The sequence below is a fragment of the Phalacrocorax carbo genome, chromosome 2 (assembly GCF_963921805.1).
Source record: "Phalacrocorax carbo chromosome 2, bPhaCar2.1, whole genome shotgun sequence".
NCBI lineage: Eukaryota > Metazoa > Chordata > Aves > Suliformes > Phalacrocoracidae > Phalacrocorax > Phalacrocorax carbo.
In genome coordinates this window covers 47,508,277-47,535,312 of record NC_087514.1, presented here as the reverse complement: position 1 = coordinate 47,535,312, position 27,036 = coordinate 47,508,277, and the positions used below count along the sequence as shown (strand labels likewise).

The following is a 27,036-nucleotide window of genomic DNA, read 5'->3' as shown; positions in this document are numbered from 1 at the left end:
CTGTGAAAGAGACTTGGGCACAACTGAGGTGACTCCAGAGAAGGTATATATTATTAACAGACGTTTTAATATTTAATATAGAACACTGAACCATCAGATAATTAATTCCATAAACAATCAGAATGGGGCCTCTTGGGCACTAACATGAGCTGAGACAAAGCTTTGCTTTTTTAAGAGAGTTGGCCAAACTGTTCTCCTATGCATTTTCTTAAGTAATAACAGGCTTAAACAAAGGGCCAAAATTGGAATGTATTTTTGCCAGAAATTCAACTTTAATATCATTTACCTTTTATCTCCAAAGGTCATTGCTGTCTCTTATAAAAGAAAATGTACTATTTTCTCTGAGAAAATATTCATAAGCTATAAAGTGAACTTTCATCTTGGCAACAAAACTTAACTCATCATCCAAATCTTTAACTCTTTGAAGGCTGAGATGTTCTGTATCCTTATGCCTAAAACTAGATGATACTTCCTACCATAGACTCACTCAGAGACTCCTTTTATTCTCAGAAAGATCAATAAGGGATCTTCTGCAAATTTATCGAGGGCTGGACTATGTGCAAGGGATGCAGCGCAAAGGGGGCCAACTCCTGTAGCTGAGCAGAGTCTCTCAGGGCCTGCTGCCTTATCCTGACTGTCCGGAACCCACAAATTTGCTCTCCCTGGATTTACATGTCTTCTAGAGCCCCTCTAGTCAGTGCACCGAAAACCTAACAGTGAGCTTCTTGCAGAGCTGATGCACTGAGCTTCTAGCAGAGCACAGCAAGCAGAACCTGGCTGGAGGGCACAGCAAGGGTGCTTGGTGCACCCTGGTGCATACCAGCCTACATGTTAGAGCACATGGCCAAGAAGTGGGAGACCTGAGTCCTGGCTCCTTGTTGCAATACACGGTGAAGAGGCGGAAAATTGGAGATGCAAGGTCTTTGCTAGCTGTGGTGAGGAGGGGACCTGAACTCAGAGCTACCATCTCCTAGCAACCAGGCTCAAAGCAAAACTGCAGTGGGAGTCGTAGCTGAAGCTGTGCCACTGAGTGGAAAGAAATGCACAATTCATAGGGCTACAGAGATAGCAAACAAAAAGGGAGCATGACTCAGTTCCCTTTCAGAGAAGTGTTGCCCTGGGAGGTTTCCAGCCCTGCTCCCTTCCAGCTACACCCTAACACAAAACTCACAAGCTGCTCTGAGGTCAGGAATCTAAGGCTGTGGCTGCGCTGCTGAAAGGGGATCTTTGTATCAAACTAATCACAGCCCTGTGCAACACTGTGGCGTGCCATGGGCTGGGGCTTGAGGTGAAGCCCAGGCATCCTGGTGGGGAAGGTGCTCCTCAGAGTGAAAGGGGTTGAGGAGGATGCTGAGCCCAGGACTCTCAGTTCTGCGTATGTGCTCTAATCTCTTGGCCACTACACAAAAGGTGACTTCCTCTAAATATTATACATATTTTTAAAGAGCAGACCAATCACCTGTACCTAAATGATGAATAAGTTGCCATACATTTCAGACCTGAAATCTGGGCCTCATCTAAGTGCTTAGCTCAGTGCTTCAGGATGACTAAATGTAGAACCAGGGCAGATTTTCTGGTGAGCATTTTTTGAGCAGGCTCAGGTGTCAGCTCTACTGGTAGGATTATGAACCATTGGCCTGGTCCCAGGGCGTTAGGTGTTACCTTTCTTACATTCCTGTGGGATTTAAGCATTTTTCAGAAATGTTTTGTACTTCAAAAGGCAAAACTGTCTCCTCTTCCCTTGCAACCACACCAAGGATAAAGAAGCCAGGCTCTATTTTTCTTGGGGAGAGAGAGAACATAAAAATCTTATTCACTTTTGTATACCAGAGATTTATTCTGCACAGATTCATTCTTTTCTTTCTTTTAATTTTAATTGCCGTTGTTTTAAAACTAATGCGGAAATTAAACAAACATAGTGTTGTTCCAGAACTGAGATTTTTTTTAATATTCTGTGCTAGTTCTGCAGCAATTCTTGTTTCCCCCTATATTATGTTTACACTGGAAAGGCTTAATAATTTATTTAAATGTTATTTTAAAATATCTTAACATAATAATGATCAGTAACAATTAACTAACCATTTATTAATAAGTTTGACCTAACTACCTGCTCTGACTGATATTCTGAGCAGCTAATGAATAGTTTAAAAGGAAATACCATCCACAGCAACACAGGTGCTACTGCAGAATGTCATGACTGGTACAAAGAGCGAGGCTCACCATCAGTGTCCCAGCCTCCTGTTCCCCATTCCTTTTCAAAAAGTCTGTTCTTTGTGGAAGCAACTCTAACGATGCCATTGCTCCTTTCTGTTCCCCATCTCTTTCACTACCAGCAAAATAATACAAAAAAGTAATAACTTGTTAGAATAAAAGCCATGGCAAATCTGTGTTGCATTGAGTTTTGATCCCACATATACACAAGTATCAGAAAATTCTGTGTATTCACATTAAGAGAGAGCAGTGCTATGGCCTTGGCTCCACTTTTAGCAACAGGCATTGCTAACATGTAAATGTAAATCCCAAAAAAGGAGTGTGCATGCAGCCCAACTCACATGGACATTGCTAGCTGATCATAAAGCTAACAAAACTTCTGCAACAAGAATGCAAATGGCAATGTTCCAAAAATGGCAAAGATGGTGACATGCATTTAACTACTGCTTTCATGAAATGCGGTGTCTACCAGACTGACAAATTAACAACTGTGAGAATACCAGCTTTAACTGCCCCTATGTCAAGGTGATTTTTTTCCCACTCAATTAGAAAAGAGACAGGCAAAGGTGTTTTTGCCTCATGTTTATTGATACTTTCTTTTTTAACTTGTTAAACTGAAAAATGTGGATTGCTTGTTGTTCTTGTCAATAAACACTTCTCTTAGAATACCACTTTGAGGTTAGAAAAACTCAAATGCAGATTAGTCTTCAAAGCCAGGGACCTAATATTTGCATATAGTCTTCCATTTTTTCAGCAAAGTAAAAGAAATTTTCATTCACATGAAAAAACAAAACATGCTTTCATGTGCTTTAAGTATTTTTTTAGCCTAAATAGCTTGTAGTATGGCGTTAGAAGAAAGGAGATAATGTTTCATATATTTTTCCCATTTGGAATCCACCAATTTATTTCTACGATTTTTGAATCAGAAGTAAAATAAATAGAAACACATGATAAAACCATGTAACACTTTTCAAAGCATACCCAATTAATCCTCACAGTACTCCTGTTGGATAGGACTTTTATCACTGCTTTTCAGATGGTGAGATTCTGGCAACAACGGCAACCTTAAGCTAGCATTACCTAATATGTAAAGCACTTGAGTTCTACAGCCATAACAACATGACGGGCTTCTCTTTGTGTAACTTCATTTTTAAAATAATGGGAACAAACTCAGAAGTTCCATCACGGGGCACCCTGCTGAATCTGCAGGGGGCTGTGGGGCTGGGAGCTCTCTGCCCATCTTGTCTGTTGTGCAGAGAAGCAGCTGCCCGGGTAAGCGGCCACCATCATCTGCATGGAGCAAGATGTTTAAAGGAGGATAAGCCACAGGATTCCCGGCTCCCGTTGCAGGGCCCAGAAGATGGCCCCTTCTTAGACACCTGGAGATCACTGTCACTTCCTTGCCCATAACCTGATCATGTATACCTTGTGCTTTGTCTGTTCAAACTGATTTCATACTGTCTCTTCAAAATCCCTGACTCCTCATCCCATCCTCCTTGCTCCTCCAATTTCATCTTCCACCCTCCATCTCAGTTTCAGTCTTCTTGCCTAGCAAATCCTAATCTCTCCTTTCCAGACAAGTCTCAGTGCCTGATACCTGAGCAGCTTCAGCAACTCACGCCCTTTTGTTTCCTAATTTGTATCTAATCAGTGTCACATCCACAGATGGTCCCATCTGAGATTTTCTCTGCCTTCTTGGACTCCTGTCAGTCTCCTAATCCCCAAAATCCTGTCCCACAGGGAGCAAAGCCAGGTTCCACAATTAGCCAGTGCAGCTCCTGTTTTCAACCCACACTATTTTTCACTAGTAATACCTGATCCTCTTTGACCACTAGTTCTTTAACTGATTTGAGGAGTTTCCTTCACATCACTATCCTCAGCTACTCACTTCCTCAGGCAACCCCATCTCATAATCTCACTTTCCCTTCATCCCTTGTTATCTATGCTCCTGCCACGGTTCACAGCCCCAACACTCTTCCCCTCCTTTCTGCATGGAGACCAGATTCCCAGCCATACCAACTGAAATTTGAATAATCTGGGAATTTAGCAACTAAAATGTTTTGAGTGTGTAAGCATGTGCATCCACTGTCACATCCTTAGCATAATCGACACCACTATGTTGTCAAGACCCAACACAGAGCCTTTTTTTTAAGGAATAGTAAATACTTTTCAGGATCAAACAACCTTTAAAGGACAACATTTTCCTCATTCCTGAAAATGGCTGAAAGAGTTCAACAGATGGAAGACATACAGAAGAGTAAATGTAATCCCTGGGGGCTGAAGGTTGTGAAGTTATAAGCAAACCGCATACCTAGTTTTATAATGGGAAGTGTCAGGTAATCTTAATAAGTGCTGATACTGCCAACTGCTTGGATGACACACATTGTTCTGACAGAACACTGGATCTTTTATTAGCTTCAATGACATTATATTCATTCCCTAGTGTTTGACCCAGCTTTTAATTTTATGACCAATATCCTGGAAGCCTAGACAGCTAAACATTATTTTGGCACATCACAGTAGGCTAAATTTTCCTTTAACACTGCAGTAAGGCTGTTGACTCAGGGTGCTTAGCGATGGTGGAAATGGTATTTCTGCAAATGATGGATGTGAGTTTTCACTTCAGTTTTGGTTTCCATTGCACATTCTTTCTCCCCTCTCCAGTTGCTAAGGTTTGTGTTGGGATTACTACTCACTAAAAACCAGCTCAAGACTAGGGAGGCCTGAACAAAATTAAATAGATCTACATAATTCACTGAGTTTGAAATCCAAATGAAGCTTCACAGTAGTCCTTTGCACTGGCTGACCTTCGTTTATAAAGTACTGAATATTTAGAGTCTTTTAAAAGGACAACATCTTTTAATATTGTAGGAGATGCTCTTCCAGCTGTGATCTAAGCATGGAGGCAAAGTAAGGTTTGAAAAAGGTAACACCTTTTCCTAGACCACTTCAGTGCCCAAAAGCTGATCTAATAAAAGATACTACCTTCCCCAGAAAGCCTTATTTCTCTTTCAACACGGTGACCAAAACCCAGATTTTACAGTTGAAGTCAGCAGATCTTCAGTACTCACAATAAGAAAAGCCAGGCATTTGCTACAGGTTCCCTGATGAATTTGTGCACAGAAAAGTTAATTCATGTGACCTGTTTGCTGTGCTGCATCATGCTTTCATACCTCAGAACGGTTTTGAATGAAGTTCTACAAAATTTCCAGTCTCTGTACTCAGGGACTATCAATTGAAAATTAACATCTACCTGAGATTTCAACTCATCACACCAGGCCCATAGCTGAAACCTGAAAATTGAATTGCTAGAATCTTTATAGTCTGTTTAGGAGGATATTTAAAACATACCACAGATACATTTTATCTGAGGGGCAAAGATATTCTCTGATAACTTTCCAAGACAGCTATATATATTTTATATATATCTATACCTGGGTATTTCTCCACCTCTCAGGTTAGTCACAGTATTCTTAAAGTGATGCATCCATTGACAGTATCATAACCTGTTGTACAAAATCACCAGGACAGATAGGTTTAAAAAATAATTGCACCTCTGGACAGATTCCTTCCCCTTTAAATTTAGTTGTCCTTTATAAGCAGCATTCCAGGTCTTTGTCTGAGGATAAGGCACTAGAATTATGGACGAGGTCTACGCACAACCAGCAGAAAGACCCCTGAGGTCTTTCCCAGAACTACTAAGAGTAAATTGGAGCAAACTGGCTAAAACAAAACACTAAGGCAAGTTTAAATAATATCACAGAACTCATGCCAGATATGCTTTAGATTGGGAAGTGTTTTGATAATTCAGGGGTGGACTTAGCAGTGAAACCAAGAGGGCCATAATTGCTGTCCTCAGGCATGCACACTATTTCTCCTCTTGTAAGGAACAGTTGGGGGACTGCACAGCTTTCTATTTCCCACCCTTTGTAATCAGATCTAGACCATGTTTTTCTCTACCCCTTTCTCTGCATTATTTTCTTCACTTTTACTGACTTAAATCAAGTATGTAAAAGAAATGAGAAAGCCTGTTCTTGTGTGACATACTAGTCAATTTGTAGCTCAGCTGGAGCTGGGTATTCCAGCTAAGCCAAACATTCATGCTTTAGCTGTGAGTTTATCATCTCATCATTACATGGAGATACATCAGTCCTAGCTTAGAGTTTTCTGGCTCCTGTGCAGAGAAGCAGCTGGCAGGGTAAGTGGCCATCATCATCTGCACAGAGCAGGATGTTTAAAGGAAGATGAGCCATGGGATTCTTGGTTCCCATTGCAGGGTCTAGAAGTTGTCCCCTTCTTAAACACCCGGAGATTGCTGCCTTTCCCTTGCCTGTGACCCAATAGTGCATACCCTGTATCCCACCCTCCTTGCTTCTGTCTATCGTCTCATCATTACATGGACAGCACATCAGTCTCAGCACAGAATTTTCTGCCATAGATATAACTTTATATGAAAATGTGCTCCTAGCATGCAGGTGCAACTGTATTGAGCATGCTACTGCCAGAAGTCTAGGTATTAATGACGATTTCGCTATGAAGTCTGATATCAAAATGGTTTTCATATTTTAGATAAAAATTATAACTTTTTAGATAGTGAGGAAATATTGATATAGTCTAACAGAGATAAATCAGGTGTAATACAGAGTTCAGTTAGGCATCTAAACTCCCTGTAATGCCAATGGTGATGTGGGAACTTGAAGAGTGTCTATCAAGGTGTTAAATTACCCGCCAGAAGTTCAAGGACCTCCAAACTGTCCTCCTGACACAGGGTACAGAGCCAAGAAAAGAAAGCACCATGCTCTAGTTTCAGATTAGAAGGGCAGTAGGTTCCTTTTGCTTTCAGGTTATTAACACTGAAATGAACTGCCAGCATCAGTGCTGCCACCGGGCATCAAAAATGACACAAGTCAGTGTTCAACAAGAAATGAAAACATGAAACTGACACAGAAAAAGAAGATCAAAATATAAAAAGTGCTATTGTGTAGAAGAGAGAAAAATGAACCTCAGACTTCTGCATTTATAATAGAATGACACATTATTTATAGACTGGAATGGGTATGTTAACCTTAAATAAAAGGTTAGTGTTTTCACATTGTAGTGTTTGAGTATTGTTTTTTTTCACTACTGCCACTTCACCTGCAGAACACAAAACTTTTCTGGAAAAGGTGCTCAGCTGGCTGTTGCAAGGAGTTGTCGGAGAATCACTTTGTTGGAGCAATAGCATAGCAGAGGGTTCATTTTTCATAGCCTGTCAGCTTTAGCCAGTTCATTATCCACTGTGAGAGCAGAAGAGCAACACAAGCATTCAGAGGTCACTAGTGCTGCTGGTTGAGCATGGATGAGCTATTCCTACAGTTTAGATAACCGTGATGCAAAGTCACTGGGGAAAAAGAAACTGGGTTCTTCTAAAGGACCACATCTCTCTATCCAAATGGAAAAGGATAGCATTTATCTTTTCCTGTGGTACTTGAGATAAACTTACTGTTCTTTAGTGAAGTTCTAGGTAGCTGATTTTTTTACGTACTTTCCCTGGAGTGTTTTTTTTATTCCAGGACAAAGGAATGTTAAGAAGTGTAACTCAATGTAGCAAGCACATTTGAGGTAGACTAATGATGGAAAGTGTCCTGCAAGTTAATTTTCCCTATAGCTCCTGCTGTTCTTGTCTTAGGTTGCAGTTATCACCTTTCATAAGCTGTTTCATAAGTTATATTGGACACAGTCATGCTCTTTATTTGTCTAGAGAATTTTAATTTATGAAAAAAAGTTAGTTAGCTAATGGTTTCACCGCTATTAATTGGAAGTTGCCTCAACATATGAGACAGGTGCATAGTGCAAAACTGTATAGTGCGCTGCAGTGTATGCACAGCAATTACTTCCTCTGTGCAATTTTAAATAATGTGTCCAACAATGGCCAGCACCAGATCACAAACAGCTACAGGCATGTAGGAAGCAGAGCTGGACCTGGTTTGAATATGTGAACTGTGCCAATGCCTCTGAGTTTTGGCAAAACTCCTATGTGCTCACAACGTATTTCACAAAATACATGTGACATTTCCCATGGAGAAAGTGGTCCAAATTCAGACAATGGAACAAAGGCGACATGCAAAGAGCAGAAGAATCTTCAGGGCCACCATGTTCTGTTCTGCAGAGGAACACCAGAGGAGAGAGGGCAGGTGGACCTTTTGCTCCCTCCCATTGTACCAGCAGAGAGATTTGTTAAGGCCCTGGTCTTATACAGAATTTCTTCTTCTCAGGATAGGCAGAAAAAGGCAGATTTTAACTCCGACCTAAATAACAGCACAGCATGACCCTTGCCTTGGGCCTTATGATAAATTACTGATTTAGCCCTTGTTTCAGTAGTCAACCTTGAGAATCCTCACTTCCTCTATTTGCACCTTCCCAGCCACTCTCTGCCAACATTTTCCTTGAAAGGAAAGCCAGTTACCCTTGGGAGACTGCATCACTGACTCCTTCAGCCTGCCACAGAGGATGGGACCAGAGAGAATATGAAAGGATCCTTTCCTTCCCTGTGCCACTTCCACAGATCTCAGCCTAAGCTAGCTCAAGGCACAGGACCATGGGAGCAGGCTTGCTAAGCCTGCTCCTAAGGCAGCTGATTTGGTATGTGCCTGGTCCCAAAAGTGAAGCACTGCGTAACGAACTCCAGGGCCTAGGATGCCCCTGCAGAAATTTGATTAGCTAAAAATTTGAAGAAAATAAAAGTAAAACTTCAGTGGAAATGAAGTACAGGTTGTGTTATGTTTATTCTTATGTCGCTGCATAACGCCTCTAGTCCTTTCAAAGCCAATTTCTTTGCAGTGGCCAGCACCTTGCAGAAGAACATGGCTGCTGATCATTTTTGCTGCTTCCTCACTGATAGACAGTACAAATGGAGGAGTCTGAATATCTGACCTTTCTTCCAAACAGAAACAACATAAACAGCAAGAAAACAATGTCATCTTTTCCCATCCCAAGAGCAGTCTTGCCTGCAGGTAATGGTGCTGAATGAATCAAAGTATTGCTGAAACTGATGCATGATGACAAAGGCATAGCAGTACTTACTGCTGAACCAGAAGGATGCAAAGTGAGAGAAATTCCTCCTTCACAGTATATTCCTCTCATTCAGAACAAGCCTTGCTATGCCTCAGGGAGCTCCACTTTTGTGACCACAATCCAGCATTTTTCTCTGCATTTTTCATACTTATGTGTACTGTCCTTAGGAAATTACCTCAGTGAGGCACACCTATAGAGAGAGACGTTTCTGTTCCCCCTTGCCAACATGTCATTTTTTAGTGACTGTGATGGGCTAGATCAGCATTACTCCATTCAGTGCAGGAGGGCTGTGGCACCAGAGCATCAACAGAGAAAATTCTTAAACTCATGAATCAAATGTTTAGGGACCATGCAGGGGAAAATGTGTGGGAGTACTGGAGCAATGCTTGTGCCAGTGTTGCAGATTTATTACTACAATATCATCGCGGTCAACACAATTAAACCTCCCACTATAGGACTCTTCATCTACTGCATTACAACTGATATCACTCCCACCACTGACAGCATATTTTCTTGACACAAAACAGCTTTCCATACACCTGCTAGTACTGGGGTGTGGAGATGCAACTACTCAAAAAGACTTTATTGAAAAATTATGGGGTATAATTTGGACTTCTGAGTGCTTTTCCCTATTTCTCTTCTGCCCCACATTTTCTTTTAATATTACATATATCAGACTCTGTGGCAGGGGGAATGGACCAAAGCATTTTATATTAGACTCTAAATGAAATTCTTCTTCATTTAGAAACAGAAGATGATAGCCTAGACATGAAGCATTTGAGGTCAATGTTGAATCAACTTCCTCAATTTCAACTAATTAAAAATGTCTGTGTGTTCTACTTTGGAAAGGAAAAAAATAAGCACGCTGGAGATTCCAGCATATTTGGCATATTTACAGCATGATGTCTCTTCCACAGGTAAATTCTAGCAGGAGTTACAGATGCTGTCTTTTAAACCAAACCAAACCAAACCAAACAAACAAACACCACACACACACCCCAGTTTTCTTGTCTGTTAGAGAGTGAGCAATTACTTTTTTGCATGCGCTTAATGACTGGTTCTTGTTTCCAACAGTAGGCTCAGATATTTTAAAGCTATTTTACCCTGTGTTTGATACATTTCATTACTAATTATTTTATTTCAAATTTGTGTTAAAACTTGAACTGCATATTTGTGAAAACCAAAATTCTTTCTATGAATTTAATGCAGGATGCCTGGTTTTGAACACTGCCTCAGGTACAACTTGACTTTTACAGTTTTAAAAAAAAAATCTTTTAAAAATAAAATGTATTTTTAAAAAACCCTGACCTCCCCACCCTGTCTCAAACTATTTAGTAGAAAGAAAATGTTTTGCTACTGAAGAAGACCTGCTCTAAATTTTTGACAGAACTTGGTGCACATCCTTTAGCTTCAGTACTCTGAGGGTTCTGTATTTTAAAAGATTCAGTAGATAAGAAGTGATGCTTTGGGTTATGGCCTTTTGATTCCACAATCATCAAACCAGAGCAGCATAAGCCATTGGAAGAAACAAAGAAATGAACTTTGACTGGCCTTTGGAGGATGCAGTTTCTGATTTGCTTCATTAATGGAGACAGTAAAACTGAAGCTTAATATGAAATATCATGAGTAATAAGCATGAAATTCGTGCACTGCAGTACAAATCTGTTCCCCAAATATTCTCATTTCAGGGGAGGATTCTTCTGGCACAATGCCTGGGCTGCTGGCCACAGCCTGCTTGGCTGCCTTGCCCTGTGTCTAGCCTCTTTAGCAGCTGGTGCTGCTCCCAGGCAATTCACTCAGCTCCTGCTCCCACAGCTTATTATATTTTTTGGTTTTTTCTTAGAAAAATATGTTTCTAAATTTAGTTTAGGGACATCAAGCCAGTTGTTGAATCACAATCATGTTCCTGCTACCAAACATAAGCAGTCTGTGCATACACTTCTACATATATTTTCTGCATAGAGAATCGCACTTTTCTAACCAAGGAATATATCTGAATCCATTGTGGAACTGATACTTTGAATTTAGGAGCAATTTATGATTGTTTAAAGTCTTCTAAATCTACTAATTCATTAATCAAAACCGAAATATGCCACTCTTGAAAAATAAGAGTTTGCACATGCACGCTGGGTTTGCATTGTTTTCTTTAAACTGGCCCAAACTCTGCATGATAACAGGGATTTACTCACCAGAAACATTATTCCCTGCCTGTGCTGTAGGCAGGAGGGTGTGTGCAATGAAGTCATTAGCTAAACATAGGAAACAAAAAACAAGAACCTGCTTTTAACATACTTGTCTCTATGACAGAAACATCTGACAGGCAAGAAAATGCTTCACATTTAATATATTCTTGACATATAAAAGGGAAGGATAAGTAAAAAGCTTTCAACACAACAGCGGGAAGAACAAAAGCCATGGCTCCAAAACTTCCACTTTGGGCCTGAGCAGAGAACTTTTCTATCTATATTTCCACCAGCCTTTTCATTCCTGCCTCCATGACAGGAGATGGATATTAAAGACCCAGGGAAGAAGGCTGTTCTGGTCCCGCTTCATTTTCATTCCACCTATGGTAGGAAAGGGGATAAGGTTGTTTAAAAGTTCCTGTCCATGAAACATAACCTGACACTCCATTTCTGAACTTTCAGCTTTATCAACCTCCAGAACAGAAAACTTACATTGGCATCAATTTTACTTCACATTCAAGATCTTATTGCAGTTCAGGGTGTTTAAAGTCATCTCTGAAATCAGCAGCTTGAAATTCAACCACAAATGCTCAGCAAGAAGAGCTTGGAAAACTAAAGCATTTTCTAATTTAATGATCTCTGTGTTGAGGTGAAAAATTAGCTGCTCACCTTAGGGCTTCACTGTAAAGCCAAGGCATGAAATCATTTGCAATTGCATGCCTTGCACAATATTCCTTTCCAATACATGTAGCAAATTTAATGTAGGTTGGGCTGGAGTGTGGAGTGAGGGGGGTTGCCCTGTGATTCTCGGCAGTCCCTTCCAGCTGCATCTGCTAATAACAGAACCCTATTCCAGCACTGCTGAAATCAGGAATTTTGCCACTGACTTGAAAGGCAGCAGGATTTAAAATTACAATGCATACTGCTTATTTTCCTCCCCTTGATAATACGGCCAGTGCATTCTGGGTAGGAAGCTAAGTTTCCCAATACTAGTACATAATTTGATCTCTTGACAATAATCCACATGCAGCTAAACGGTGCCTGCATAACATTTTGTGCCTCAGTGGTTAAAGCGTATCATTTGGAACCACAAAAGCAAACCAAAGACCAACTCAGAAGTAAAATAATCATTAGGTGGGGAAATGATGGAAGTGAATAAGGCCTGAAATGCAAACCAGCATGTGGGTATCCAAGGACGTTACAGTCATCTTGGTCGTCATTTTGAACACAGATAAAAAAAGTATGAAGTATTGAAGTAGAGGAATAACCCCGATCCTTATTAAATACCAAATCACAATGAGATGTCTGAATACAAAAAGCTGTTATTAATAAAGCTACCGTAGTGTAAGAGGCATTGAGTTCTTTGCAAGTTAAAGTGACTTTTGCCTCTTATGGTTTTGGGGATTCCAATTTCTATTTGTTTGCTTTACATTAAGCGAACTATCTGCTTCCCTTTGCTCTTTTCTATTATCGAAGACTTGGCAAGCCTCCCATTCTGAAGTGAAAATCATTTTGAGCTGGAATTTTTCAGGTCTTGTGTAAATATACAGCAGAGAGAGGACATGGCCCCATCCCTCCTCACTTCTGCCACTTGTGGTCAGCATGGACAAAGTGCCTTTTCTTTCCCAACCTCTAGAGCAAATTAGGGTCTATGAAACCCAAGAGGAAGGGAAACGCCTGATGCTTTCTCCTCCATGTCTAACAAGGATGTATAGTTGATGTACTCTTCCTGCATACTGAATAGCTGTGGCAAGGATTCCATCTCCCTGAAACAAAACTGCCCTTCACGCTCCCTCTGAATTTGCAGCTTTCTGCCACAGAAGCACCGCCTCAGCAGGTCATTCTCCGGTGTCCACTGGGAGATATTTTTGCATAACTCTCTCCTCTGTAACCAATATTGCCAAATCTGCCCTTGATACAAACCTACATAATATAAACAACAGAATAAAGAGAGCATCTTAGAACCCTACAACTTGTTTCTTCCTTCCTCCTGGAAGCTGCAGTATGCATTGATGAGAAAAGTCAACAACAACATACAGACAGGGACACAAATATATATCCTTCTTCCTTCTTTCCTGCTGTATGAAGGGTAATACAGGAAATAACTGCTCAGTGTGTCAAGATTTAGATGTGCATTAGTGACACAGCTGAAACACAAATTCTCTGTCCTCAAGTATGAAGATTTAAAGGTCTCTTCCCCTCCATGGCTGAAAGCCAGATACAGTGATCCTGAAATGGAGGTTCATGTTCTCACCGCAATTCAGATTTTTAATTAGTTTCTTCAAAACAGTTTTACAATTACCTGTAATTTGTCCACCAGTAATTTCCTTCCTTCTTAACAGAGACACAAACTACTCCTGGTCTGCAACAGCCAGACTTTTTCTTTTTTTTTAATAAAACTGTGCTTGAAGAGTCTTTCTTTAGGTCAACCCCCTTGTTTCATGCAGAGAAACGGCACCAGAAAATTGTATGGGGGCAGATCATTAACATCTCCTTACAAATCTCAATTTCTTTAAAAACAAACATTTAGGAATTAGATATAAATGGAAGGAAACACAGTAGTGGTGATTTCCAAATGGCAGTACCTCTTCACCTTTATTAATATTCAGATGTATTACATTAGCACTGAACCTGTATCCAATCTGCAACTGGCGCTTGTATCAAGCTGCTCTATTCAAGTTGCTGCTATGACAACTATCCAGAGGCAAATGTCAGGTCAGCTCCCAGCGTATCTGTCTAGGACATAATTGCTTTGTCAGAAACCTAATAGCCACCTACTCCTACTCCTCTAACAGTTAAAAGCAATATTGTTAAAATTACTAAATGTTGCAATATTCTTAACACCTTATTCATATGCTACTAAAGCACCGAAAACTTTAGATTTGCCTTCCTTTTATCCCCCAAACTAGGATGGGGGTGAAGAATGTGTTTAAAGTGCCTATTTACAAATTATGTTCATTTATGTTCCAGTGTAAACCTGGGATCATTAAACTTTCTGTTCCTTGGAGGTTAGATATTATCTTTCACTCCACCATGATCATTATTGATATTTAATTTGCCTGGTTACAAATCACAGCACAGAAAAAATTTTAGCTTGTCATCTTGACGAGAGCTTTCTTAAAAATGCATTCTGTGTTTATCATAAAGAACTGCTTCATAGCATCATAGTGCATGAAAGTCTGTGCACAGTGCATAGACTTGCTCTTATCAACTTGCAAAGCTCATTTAATCCAAGATTTTTTTCTACTGAGTTTAGCTTTTACAATTAAAGAAACTGGTAGCTTACACAAGATTCAGAAATGTAACCTGCACATTTATCCGAATCTTATTTATCCGAATCTTACATCACATCTTTTAACCTTATGAATAAAAAAAAAAAAAAAGAGATTTAACATTTGTATTGAGGGAACTTTTTTGAGATGCCTAGCAGAGAGTGAAATCATCGAAGCAGAGACAGAGATGAAGTCCGTAATACTTCTGCAACTGCAAAGTTGTCTTGCAGCCATCTCCAAATATGATCTCATGTGAAGAATTAAAGTTAGCCTGCGTGTAACTGGTTTGTTCAGTGAAAAGGAAATTGCCTCCCATGCGCACATGGAGATGTATACATATCCTAATAGCTTCATTGTATTTCCTCCCATTTGCCATGCAGATAGTGGTAAAGAATAGTTGAATTAATTTGAATTAAAGAAATTATTAATTTTAGAAGAAAAGTATTATTCTGATGTCTCTGCAGTGAAGCTACGAGGACAACGCTTTTGTCAGGCTATACATACAGTTGTCTGACTATTGTTATTTTCAGCTAGTCTCTGGAATGAAAAGAAACTGTACTCTTTAAATTCACATCTAAAAAAATGAAAATGCAGAAAGCCTTTTTCTTATGCATATTCTATAAAATATTGACTGACAAGCACTCTGTGAAGAGCCTACTGATTTAAAAAGCACCAGCTCTGGCTGAGAAATGCCTTTGTTAGGATGGGAGATACGTAAGATAACTTTCATTTTCCTCTGAGCTTAAGCTCTCTTTGGGCTTGACTTGTCATTTGCTATGTAACTACAAAAGAATCATACATTGCATGTCCAATTACTTGGAGCATAAGGATGACAGATGTGTACACAGGTCACTCCTTTGGCTACCCAAAAAACTCCGCATGCTACAGTAGCCCTTCAATGACACTACTCACTGAAATGGAGGTCAAACTGCTAAAATAACATGGACCGAGTCCAGGAGAGAATCCAGTCTGCTGGCTTCACTGTCATATAAGACCACTACTCTCCTACCTACAAATACAATAATGAATTCTCAGAGGTCCAGATTCCTAACTAGTACAAAACAACTGGTGCCAATGAAGCTACATCAATTTTCTAAATGATCTGGCTAACTACAGACAACATGTCCGTAAAAAGGTTCATACACTTCTACAGACATAGTATTCTATGATTCAGTTCTTTTCCTGCTTTCCCATATTCATCCTCCCTCCTTGCTCCCAGGTGCTCATATTTTGTCTTGATCCCCAAAAACACCTTATTTCAATTAGAAGAAAAAAATGCTCATTCATAAATTTTGCAGCATGACAGCATGCAAAAAGAATCAATTCTAAACAATAAAACAATGAAGCAAAAGGCAGCTGTTGTAAAAAACACTTGTGTCCAAATAAGGGTGAAGGCAATGCTTTCCTAATATTGGTCTTGCTTTTCCAATGGAAGATTTCACCTTTTCAGCTTCCTCAAAGAAGGCACAGATCCTCTCACATGCTAATATATAAAAACTACTATTTCCTCTTAGATCTTCCCTTGAAGAATTTTTATTGGTCAGTAACAGGACAGTAACAAAACAAATCTACCTCCACCTTCCACAGAGTACCACAGCCCAACACTGCTCCAGGCTGCTTTATGATAAGGTTTTACATAAACTACACCACACATACACCTGTTTGGAAGAAGCAGAGACTAACAGTTAAACTCTTAAAACAAAACTTCCATTTCTCCGACTGACAACAAGCAGAGCCATAGAGCCAAGACCTCTGCAGCTGCAGCCCACAAAACAGTCATCCCAACCTCTGTTCACTGCCCAGGACAGTAATGACTGCATGACTTTTTCCAGATTTTTCTACTTATTCAACCATTCTTCCTTTGCCCAACTAAGACACAATTTGGTTTGTAAAGTGAAGGACACAACAAAAGAAGGCATCCTGTTCACCAAATGTAATGAACGCATGTAAAAAGGCTGTATTTTAGCTCTACTTAATTCATTTCATGGCTCCCTTGTTGATAGTAGTCCAGAACCTCTACTTCAGTGCAACTGCTTCACACTGAACATTGCTAGAAATATAATAAAGATCTTGACAGATTAACCCAGAAGAGCATCCCAAGGTATCACTCAGAAGCACAAGAGATCTTAAGGATTCAGATAATGCCTCTTCCATCTCTGACAGAAGCAAGTCATAGAAGTTCAATCCAGTTATTGTTTCTACATTTTTTGTCAGCCGTGATGAAAAAAGTCCTCAAAATTCAAGACTGGGGTTACCCTTTTTCAGTATCCAGACTCAGCAGAGATGATTTGGGGAACAACACAAAAGTTCTGCACTGCCTCTGTAGCCACTGCCTGATCTGGACTGTGGAAATATCAACCAAATCCAGCCCAGTGTCATGAGCACGTCACCGTTTGGCAGTAGTATCGGTAAATCTATACAATTTCAATATATAAATCTACAAAGTTTGTACAAGGGAATAAATTATTTTTAATATCAGGCAGAATAAAAAAATAGAAGCAACAGAACTCTTCCGTCAGATAATAGGTACCAAATATGTAATTTCTTGGAACTTAAGCTATAGGCCAACCGACAGAGTTTGATCTCAAGATAATGAAAAAGCACTGAAGCTAAAGAGAGTACTTGAGTAATATCTAACACAGTCAGCCAAAGCATTATAGTCCAAGCTACCATGACCTGGTAAACACATTTATATTCCTTACAGAGAAGTCTCAGAAACTGTCGATGCTTTTATTGTTGCAGTTGCAAAAACTATGGGAAGTTACTGTTTCCTGACAGACAAGATCACATTGAGTTTCCTGTTATGAAATAAATTACTGGCGTGACAAAAACTAATTTTGAAAATAAGTAATTGATGCCAATGAGACCAGTTTTCATTAATTTACTTTAAAATTGGATTTTTGCAGGCAGAAATTTTCAGCCTTGAGTTACGAAATACAAAGATCACATAGTGGTATTTGAGGCTTATAGGCAGAAGGATGAGTTCTTCCTGCTTCAGACTTAACTTTTATCAGACTTAATATCACTAGATCATGCCTATATTAAGCACTGCAGCTATCAGAAATACTTCTGGAAAGTAATTCATAAGATGCAGTATTTGTGTGTGCACAGACACACACACGCAATTGGAGAGGTTTCTTTTGAAGAGATAACAAAACTGTGCATATGATTATAAGTATATAAAGCCAGCCCTTCACATTTAATACTTGTGAAAGGAACAGCTAATAGTCATGAGCATGATCAACGCTTCTGAAGTTTTGTCTCAGCTTCAGGACTGGGCATAACACTCATTGTGTTCTTAATACATTCACATTTTATGGGTAATATTCTGAAAAAGGTAGTGGTGGGGATGCAAATTACACCTCACTTTGAGGCAGATCACCCCTCTGGAGAATAAAAGGCAGACCTTCAGTTTGCTGTGTGCAGGAATAAAGCAGCTTTAATGCAACGCTTCCATTCAGCTCTGAGAAGAAGTGCTGAATGAGTGCTCTTACCAGATCCTCTTAAAAATCTACCTTCCAGGACTGTCTAATGCTTGTCCTCCATTAGAAGATCTCTTGATACATTTTATGAAGTGGTAATTTTCATTATTCAAATCTTATTTCCCCTTTCCTCTTCCTCCTCCCAAGTTTCCACTGAAGGGTCCTCAAAGCCTGATTCCACCCACTGGTGTAATGCCCAGGTTTGGAAATTTACATTTAAAAAGTAAAAGTAGAGCCATGTTAACAAGAAAACAAGGCTGCCTTTTTAATTTTTTTTTGAGCTATGGAACAGCAAAACCAACACGCTGAACTGAATTTTTTCAACCTTTCTCTGTTTAAGAAGAAAATCCAACAAAAATATTTCATTTTGGATATATGTAAAAAAAAAAGTGAAGGAAATGTAAAAGTAAGCAAAAGGAAAAGATAGGAAGATGAGAAGGATAGAGCTCTTTTATCTGTAAGGCACTCTCCCTGAAACTGTGGACAGAGGGCCACTTCCCATCTCAGCATAAGAACTGGGCACAGTAGCATGTAGTAAACACCCCACTCAGAAATATTCTGGAATGCTTTACTCTCAATCTACTTTGCTAATGTCACGTACTTGGAATAAATAATTAAAATTCAATGGAACTGGGGCTAGAACCAAGGTTTTCTACTTCTCTAATGACTTAACTATTCTGCCCTGCAGGGTAAATTTCTCACTAGAAGTTCTATGAAGCTACCTAACACACATTCCCATATTTTTTTCCAGCCAAAACTACTCAGCAAATCTATCCGGAATTCACAAATAGTTTTGCAAGCACCAAAGCTACATCAACCCAGCTAATTTACTGCTTGCCGAATCAAATGGCTGGTGCTATTTGCAACTGTCTCCACAGTATTCCCAGACTCGCTGCCAAAAGAGGAGGGAGCTGAAGGAAGCAGAACCCAACACCTGTCCTTTGTAGGCAACTTTACTATTTTAACCTCACAACTGTAATTAAGATGATCAGTTTGAAGCCATTCTGCCTGCAGATTTTTGAATTCTGCTAGGAAAAGTAAAGGCATACCTCTCCCCTCAACCATAACTTCTAGCAAATCCTTCTGTGACAGTAACACCACAACTAAAAGAAAGAAAAATGCTATTAATAAGCTTTTTTACTTCTGTCTACAGTTTTAAAATTGTTTTTCTTTAAACAGCTTTACGGCTCCCTCAAGAGCATTATGGGACACTCATCTAAGTAACTTGAAAACTCTGCCTCACCCTGGCTGGGCCAAGGAACTGAGCCACTAATTTTGTGGTTACCAAGGGCAGGTTAGTCTCCAGCCAGGGAAATGAAAGCAACTGAAGTTTGTACAAGTCTCTTCTAGTTCTCCCTGGGGTAAGCACATCAACTTAGTAGCTTTTTTTTTTGTTTTTTAATTGTTACTGAAAAATCAGAGAACAAATGAGAGAATACAGAACGTGGACAATTTGGATGAGAACCACTTCTAAACTAAGCCATACTTAACATTACAGTACTTTGACATCCCATGTGGTTTGTAAATCTTGAGGCAAATGTACCGCAATTATGACAATACTATAAAAAAATCTAACAGCAAAAAGAAATAGCAATATCCACTCTCAGCTCCTAAGCTATCAAAGTTCTAAGGATAGTAGTAGGAACCTTTATTCAGTTAGGGCAGGACCAGAAAGAACTCAATGATTACGTATAAAAGAAAAATGTTCTTTTAAAAAATGTTATTTTCCACAAAAGAAGATCATCTACCATGACTGAGGCATATTTTGGAACAAGTGAGATATCTGACTTTATGAAAATTGTGAAGAGAAATAAAGCATAATCATCTTCGCAATAAGAATGTTAGACATTCACTGTACCTGTGAAGCAACTAATAATCAAAGCCTGGAACAAGCTACCAGTTTGATTTTAAAAAAATTGAAAGAGAACATGCAGTTCTCAGCAAATTAAAAATAGTGAAATCCTAACACGCACTAGAATAGGTGAATAATCACTTAAGGAAAAAAAATGATATGAGCTTTAAAAACTCACTAATAAGGTAATTGACAGCATTTTGGTATATATGACAGTAACTTTTCTGTTTCAGGTAAATAGGCTTTTTCAGAAACACACTATTTCACCTTGTATTTACAAATGCATACACATATTGGAAGAGAATATGTGCACAGGTAAACACACTGACTCATGGATACATGCATCGCTACTCTTATTTATGTATATTATATATACTGTATGTTCTGTCCCTTTAAACTCTAGTATGCAGATTACACAACCTGCCCTCAAAGTCTACAACCTTTAAAAAGCAAATATATAGCTTTATCCAGCTGGACATTATATATGTACTAGAAACCCTCATACAGCTTATGTAAATATAGACAAAGACATGCTTGTGTATTCATTTAAAGAACTACAGCTTTTGTATTTTAATTATTCTTGCTAGCAAGAAACATATAAGGGATTGCACCACCCTTCTGCATGGCATCCTTGTAAATGAGTCCGGTACATTTATAAATATGGATGTGGTAGACCCCCAAACAACACAGTACCTGCTGTCTATCCAACCGCATCCTTTTTGCAGCATTTCTGCTTTCACTCTCACAGGCGGAAGCCAGGATACTCTCTGCAACTGCTGAAGTAAGGTGTGAGGGAATAGGTCGTGACTATGAGAGAAAAAAGAAACACAGAAATTATTTCTAGCATAATCCACGATATCCTTTTTCAAAGCACACAATACCGTCACCTAGGCAGGAAAGTCCGCTCATTGAAATGTAGTTTATACCAACAAAACAGGGAAATGGAACTTGTAAAGATGAAAAATGAAACTAGTTAGATGTTAAAGCTGCAGCTGATCCATAGATCCATGAGAAGCCCTTTCCCCCCACAGCTCTATTGTCCAGTGTGTTTAGTCTGGCTCATTAAGCTGTACTTTGAACAGACAGTGGCATATTCTCTGCGTTCCAGCAGCACCCTGGCCGTCTGATTCTTGTTAAGAAAACTGAAAGGCTTTTTATCCTGTATAGCATGTGACAGAGACGAGTAGTGGTTTTTTATAGTCATAAAAAAAACCAAAACAAAAAAACCCCAAGTGATAGGGTTCAAACATCACTCAAAACATAACAGATTGTCAGAACACTTCTGAGCAGTCTCAATCTGTAGTATACGAATATTTGCATTTCTTGCTGCAACATGACTGATGAGATTAAAATGAATTTTAAAAAAATCTGGTTTTCTTTTGATAATGCCAGCCTTCCAACAATGTAGATATTTTGTGGTTCAACTAGATATGGTTCATTTTTTCTGATTCAAAACCTCGCATTACTAATTTCATAGCATTTACATCTTTTAGGTTAAAGGTGCAATGAATCCCCCAAAGACAAGGGAATGCTAAAATCCATTGTTGGTTATGAACTCCAATATGGTCTTCCCTACCAGTTCATTAAAAAGACTATTTACACATCTTTTTTTCCTAATTAAATGCAAAATAATCTTTTTGAAAGATGAAGGTCACAATAAAACTAATCTTCATTAATATAAAAAGATATATCTGAACTACCAAGAAAATAAACAAAATGGGGATAATAACACGGATACTGATATACATATAAGCCCATTCCAGAGACTACAATTTATTGAACCAGTTCTGAACTTCCAAAAATTTTCAAAGCTTCATTGAACTCGAAAGTACTATGTACATCTCTTCCTACTGAGGAACTGGCCATTTGTGCAAGGTTTTTTGGGTGGTTGTTTTTGGTTTTTTGGTTAGTTGCCTTTTTTTTTTTTTTTAAAGAATTATACCTTCTTACTCATAAAAGCATAAATATGAACCTGGTATGAAATGTCACTGAGTTTTGGAAGCAAGTTTTAAAGTATTCCCCTTTCAGTTTAACTGATTTTATGGTTTTCACAACATTCCAGAAACTGAGGAGCCAACCACTACTAATATTACATTTTTACCTTTAAAAATTAAAGTCCATTTATTGACTTTGGGTGTGCTCTGCAGAATGCCAATTTTTAACCTGACACTGTACTTTCTCTAATGCATGGGGCCACAGCCTGTCTGGGAGCAGAGGCTGAACTAGCTTTTAGAAATAGACAGGGATTTATGGGTCTCCCTCACTAGTGCAATAGGCTTATTTCTCCCCACTCATCCAAGAAAAAGCTCTCTGGCATCAGTGTAACAGCTGTGTAAGAAAGACAATCAGAGGCTGCAATACTCAATAAAATATACTTGGATTGATTCAACAGAACAAACTATTGAACTTCTTCCCAGTTTGCACCACAATGCATTCCATGCAGTTTTGAAAATAAATCAGACTAAGAGAGGAGAGACACTGATGCTAAACCCTGATGTCATTACAGAAGTGAACAGTACAGTACAAGCAGACACCTTCCTTGGAGCTCCAGAGGAGAGAATAAGTCTTTGCAGAAGGTTTTCACTGACAAAGCATTGTATTTATTATTCTGCTTCCCTAGAATGGTGATGTTACTCTGAATACATCATTGCACCACTTAGACACACTAGATCCCTCCTGGTATTTGGTGCCCAAATATCACTGTACATGCCACCGTTTTATGTATGTACATTGACTATGTTGGCTGAAGGGAAGTCTCAGTGCGGCCCTCTAGCAGTGGCCACTCAACGACATTCTTGAAAAATGGCAAGTAAACACCTGGATAACTCCTCCAGTCCAGGTCTTTAATTAGAGCTATAACCATACCCATACATCAATGGATTTTTAGAAGTTGACATAAAAGCCAAAAGAATAATGTCCTGAACAAAAAATAAAATGAACCCAAGTTCCTCCAGCTTCTTTGCTTATGAAAGAGAATAGGTTTATTGAAGTGTTTTATTTTATAACATATAAAAAGTTACCATAAAAATCAAGCAGTCATGCTTTTCTCTGAAAAGGAGAGCATTGTTGTATGTTCACTGTTGAAATACCGAGCTTAAAATTAATACCTGCAAAAATCAGGAAATCTCCAGGTAATGGAGTATCTTCCTCTTAAAATATGTGTTAACCCATAATTTCTCTCACTCATCACTGCAGCTGACTGTTGATAATGTTCATGTCAAGAACTATCGAGAGTGAACCTTAGGGACAATGTAACAAATGCATGGTTGAATCACCTGCAGAGTAAAATACTGTAATGGAGTACAGGAAAAAAAATCATCTGATTAAAGTTCAGGTTCTATCAACTTAACTCAGGCAGAGAACTTGCATGGCATTGACTGAGAAGACAAACACAGTCCTCTGTCACTAGAAGCAGAGCTGTTAAAAAGATTTTCTGTTCCATTAAATGCCATATCTGTGAAATGTCAAAAAGATCAATTTTGAAAGGCCTTGCCCAAGAGGAAGAAAATGCTTTGAAATAACCACTTTTTAAAAGATGTTTTTAAATAAACTGAATTAATAGACCCATCTTCTATGCTCAGAGATCCCTTCTGGCTTAGCTTAACTACTTCATCTTCTATACTTCTGATTATTCATTATTTCTGTCATGACTACCAGCTAGAAAATTATGCCTGTAAGAAGCTCAAGCATCCCAATCCTTGTGGGGTTCTGAACATTTCTCAATTCTCTATCCAACAGTGAGACACCAAAGGCCTTGGGAAACATGGCAAAAGCAACATCATTCAATTCTGCAGAAGGGAGCCCACAGATCTCAGCCAAATCCATGTTTTCTAGATCCCGAGGATCCCTTCTGCAGAACTGAGAGCTCGCTCCTGCATGTTTGGGACTACAGCAGGAAATGTGGGTGCAAGGAGTCCTTATTTCCAAGGGCTCCCAGGCTCCCCCCACAATCCCTGGATCCACGATCTGCCCATTGGACCAGCAGGAACCAGGTTTCATTTTACTGGAGTATGTCAAAACAGAAAATCTTTGAAAAACATTTCTTAAAGGAAGAAAGAAAAAAAGAATGCATTATAAAAAAATTCCTGACCAGCTTTAACTGCAGAATGCACCTAGTGTTGTTTGATACATAACATTCACAGCCCCAGTCTGGTATTTCTTTCACTTGACACTGATGCAAAGCAGGAAATAATTATACTGGAACTACCCATGTGTAAAAGAACAGAAAAGAACAGAAAAGAAGCAAGCCTCTAAACTTTAGTCTACCAAAACAAGTGATTCACACAGCAAAATTAGAAGGCAGGATAACATTTTTGTTGTTCTGAAACAATGACAGATAGAAAAGAGGCATGTGAAAATTTCATAATAGCTTCAGGTGAAGAGATTAATAAAACTTAGAGGGAATCTGGTAAACAGCTTAATACAGACCTTCTAAGAAGACTAGATGCCTCTGTCCATCACACAGCAGCAGCATACAGAAATCCTTCATGTTTACTTGGAAACCCAATACTGCTTGTGACTGCACTAAAACAGCAGCCATGTTTCGAACACACATCATTCTTTGGTTTTGTACATCTCCTCAGCTGTCATACAATTAATGTTCAGCCTTTAACATGATGTAGGCGAAGAGCATTTTGACAAAAGATGTTAAGAGAAACCTGTTAGATTTCATGTACTTGGGATGCCTCTGGGTTTAACATCTGTTGAAGCAATTGACAGTCAGGAAGTGGTCGAAATTCCCTCAGCCCAAGGGAGATGACCAACCACATCCAGTCCTCTCATATGTGAAACTGCATTTCACAGCAATTAAAAACTGATTCTCAAGACCACCACAGAGCCTGTAGATGACGATGACAACAGAGCAACAAGCACACCTAACCGCCACACTGGGCAGCAACATTTGCATGAGTTTAAGAGAAATCATTTTTGTGCAAATTGATATGAAGACTTTATACACTCATCCCCTTATCTCTTTCTGAAGAGTGTAGAAATTATTGACAGATATTCTTTTTCAGATTTCTTAATAAAAAATGAAAATAGCCAATACTTCTTTGTAGTCAAATAACTGTTGCTCTGCTTTAAACACTAAAGCTAATGAAGATCCTTCCATGACTTTGGTTGTCTTTAGATCTGGCTCTCAACAATCAAGGTGTCTTACAACAAGCCCTTCTGGAGTTACTGAGTAGTCCCGCAAGGCTGATGATTTTTCAGTAGTTGAACTCAGAAATCCTTGGCCCAGATTCTCTAGAAATTAGCTCTATCAGGATAATCTCTGATTCCTTAACATAAAAGAGACTAGCACTTTCAATATGCTGTGGAATACTCATTTGAAGTACACCAACTGTATACAGTATCGTCAGGTCTTCTGTTTAAAGTGAGGTACCTTTGCAGTATCTTCATAGGAAAAATAAAATATCCTTTTTGGCATAGTCACACAATTCCTATATTTCTATACAGAATCTAAACACTGCTATGTTTTAACTTCAGAAGTACATTTTTGGTATAAATCTACCAATTTTTGACATAATAGATGGACTATATTTCAGTCTAAACTCCTAGGAGCAGTACATTCACCAAAAAGAAGGTTGCTATCTGCTGTACGTGCTGTCCTCCTGTGGTTAGAGATCTTCTGTCTCTCAAATAACTACCTTGGCATTTTTTGTGAGATCCAGTATTTAATTATAAATAAAAGCCAAAGTTGTCATACAGAAGTTTGGTCTAGATATTCTTACACATTACATCAGTCTGACTCAGTTCTGAAAAAATACAGCTATCTATTATGTCACATACAGGGCACACATGCACACCTGCTAAAATGGCAAACTGTATAAGCTGACACTTGTGCATAGATACTACCTTCTAGTTTAGGCCAATTAACATTGAAAAGAAGATCTTTCAGTATAAGGCAGATGGAAGCACATGGACATACAAGTTACTTCATTTTGTTCATAGAGACTCTAATATAAATGCATGAATGAGAAAATGTTTTAAATATTACTCAAAATTGAAAAAAAAAAAGTTCCAAATTTTCCAAAGTGATTGGGCATCCGTAGGTGAAGATGAATGCCTATGTTGTGTCACAGACAGTAACCAAGTTTTTCCAAAGGTACCACTAAGCACGTTGCACGTTGGGCTCCTAACAACATGATACTACCTAGTGCTCTCCTGCATGTTACCTTTTTCCTCAGGTATCGTAAGACTAGTTAATTTCCAAAATGAAATATTGCAAATATGCCACAATTCTTTCATAATACCTCATCAAGATCTAATACAATGGGTTAAAATCCCCAATATATTTACAAGAGTATGCAATACCTCAATAGCATTTTTTCACAGAAAACATCCAAAATACTTTACAAGACAGGATGCACATTATCTTCAAATTATATTTTTTTACTCAGTGTAACGCAATGAAATACATGGCACAGAACTGTTCTACACTGCAGAGTTACAAAGAATTCAGAAACCTTTCCACAGAGTATTTTTAAATTTACAGACTGAAGTACAGTACTGCACTCTATTGGATGCACTTTTATAATTGTTAGTACAGAATAGTGAAACTGGAACAACCAGACTGGTATTTTCATGCTTGTAGTACTGCCTTTCAGACCGGGTTTTGATATATTTTGCTCAGTCTTGCGATAAATACCCAATTGTAACACCTTCTAAGGAATTCAAAGAAATACCTAGAAATATTTTCTTAAATAGCAGAAAAGGCTTTTTAGAACATTCAGTGATATTCACATTGCTTTTTTAAGCTTTCAGCTTTAAAGCACATTTAATGGAAACACTGCATATTACACCTGGATTATGACAGCACCTAAATATATCCACATATCTTAACATATCCATATTCCTGTCTAAGTGTTAAGCAAGTGACACATTCCAATCAACCACTGTTCTGCTGCTGCTGCCGCCGCCACTGCTGTGCCAACATACAGGGCTAAGTCCAAGAGCAGTTGCAGTGAGGCTAGTGGAAATTT

General features: G+C 38.8%; 1 protein-coding gene across 2 annotated transcripts in view; it reads right to left on the bottom strand.

The window, feature by feature from the left end:
• The window catches only part of NOL4 (nucleolar protein 4), a 198,429-nt gene that overhangs the window by 13,996 nt on the left and 157,397 nt on the right, over positions 1-27,036 (bottom strand). For both annotated transcript variants that reach the window (XM_064442777.1, XM_064442778.1), the window contains one exon: positions 20,747-20,860. In XM_064442777.1, coding sequence (XP_064298847.1) covers positions 20,747-20,860 — 114 coding nt within the window. The remainder of the gene's footprint in view (positions 1-20,746; positions 20,861-27,036) is intronic.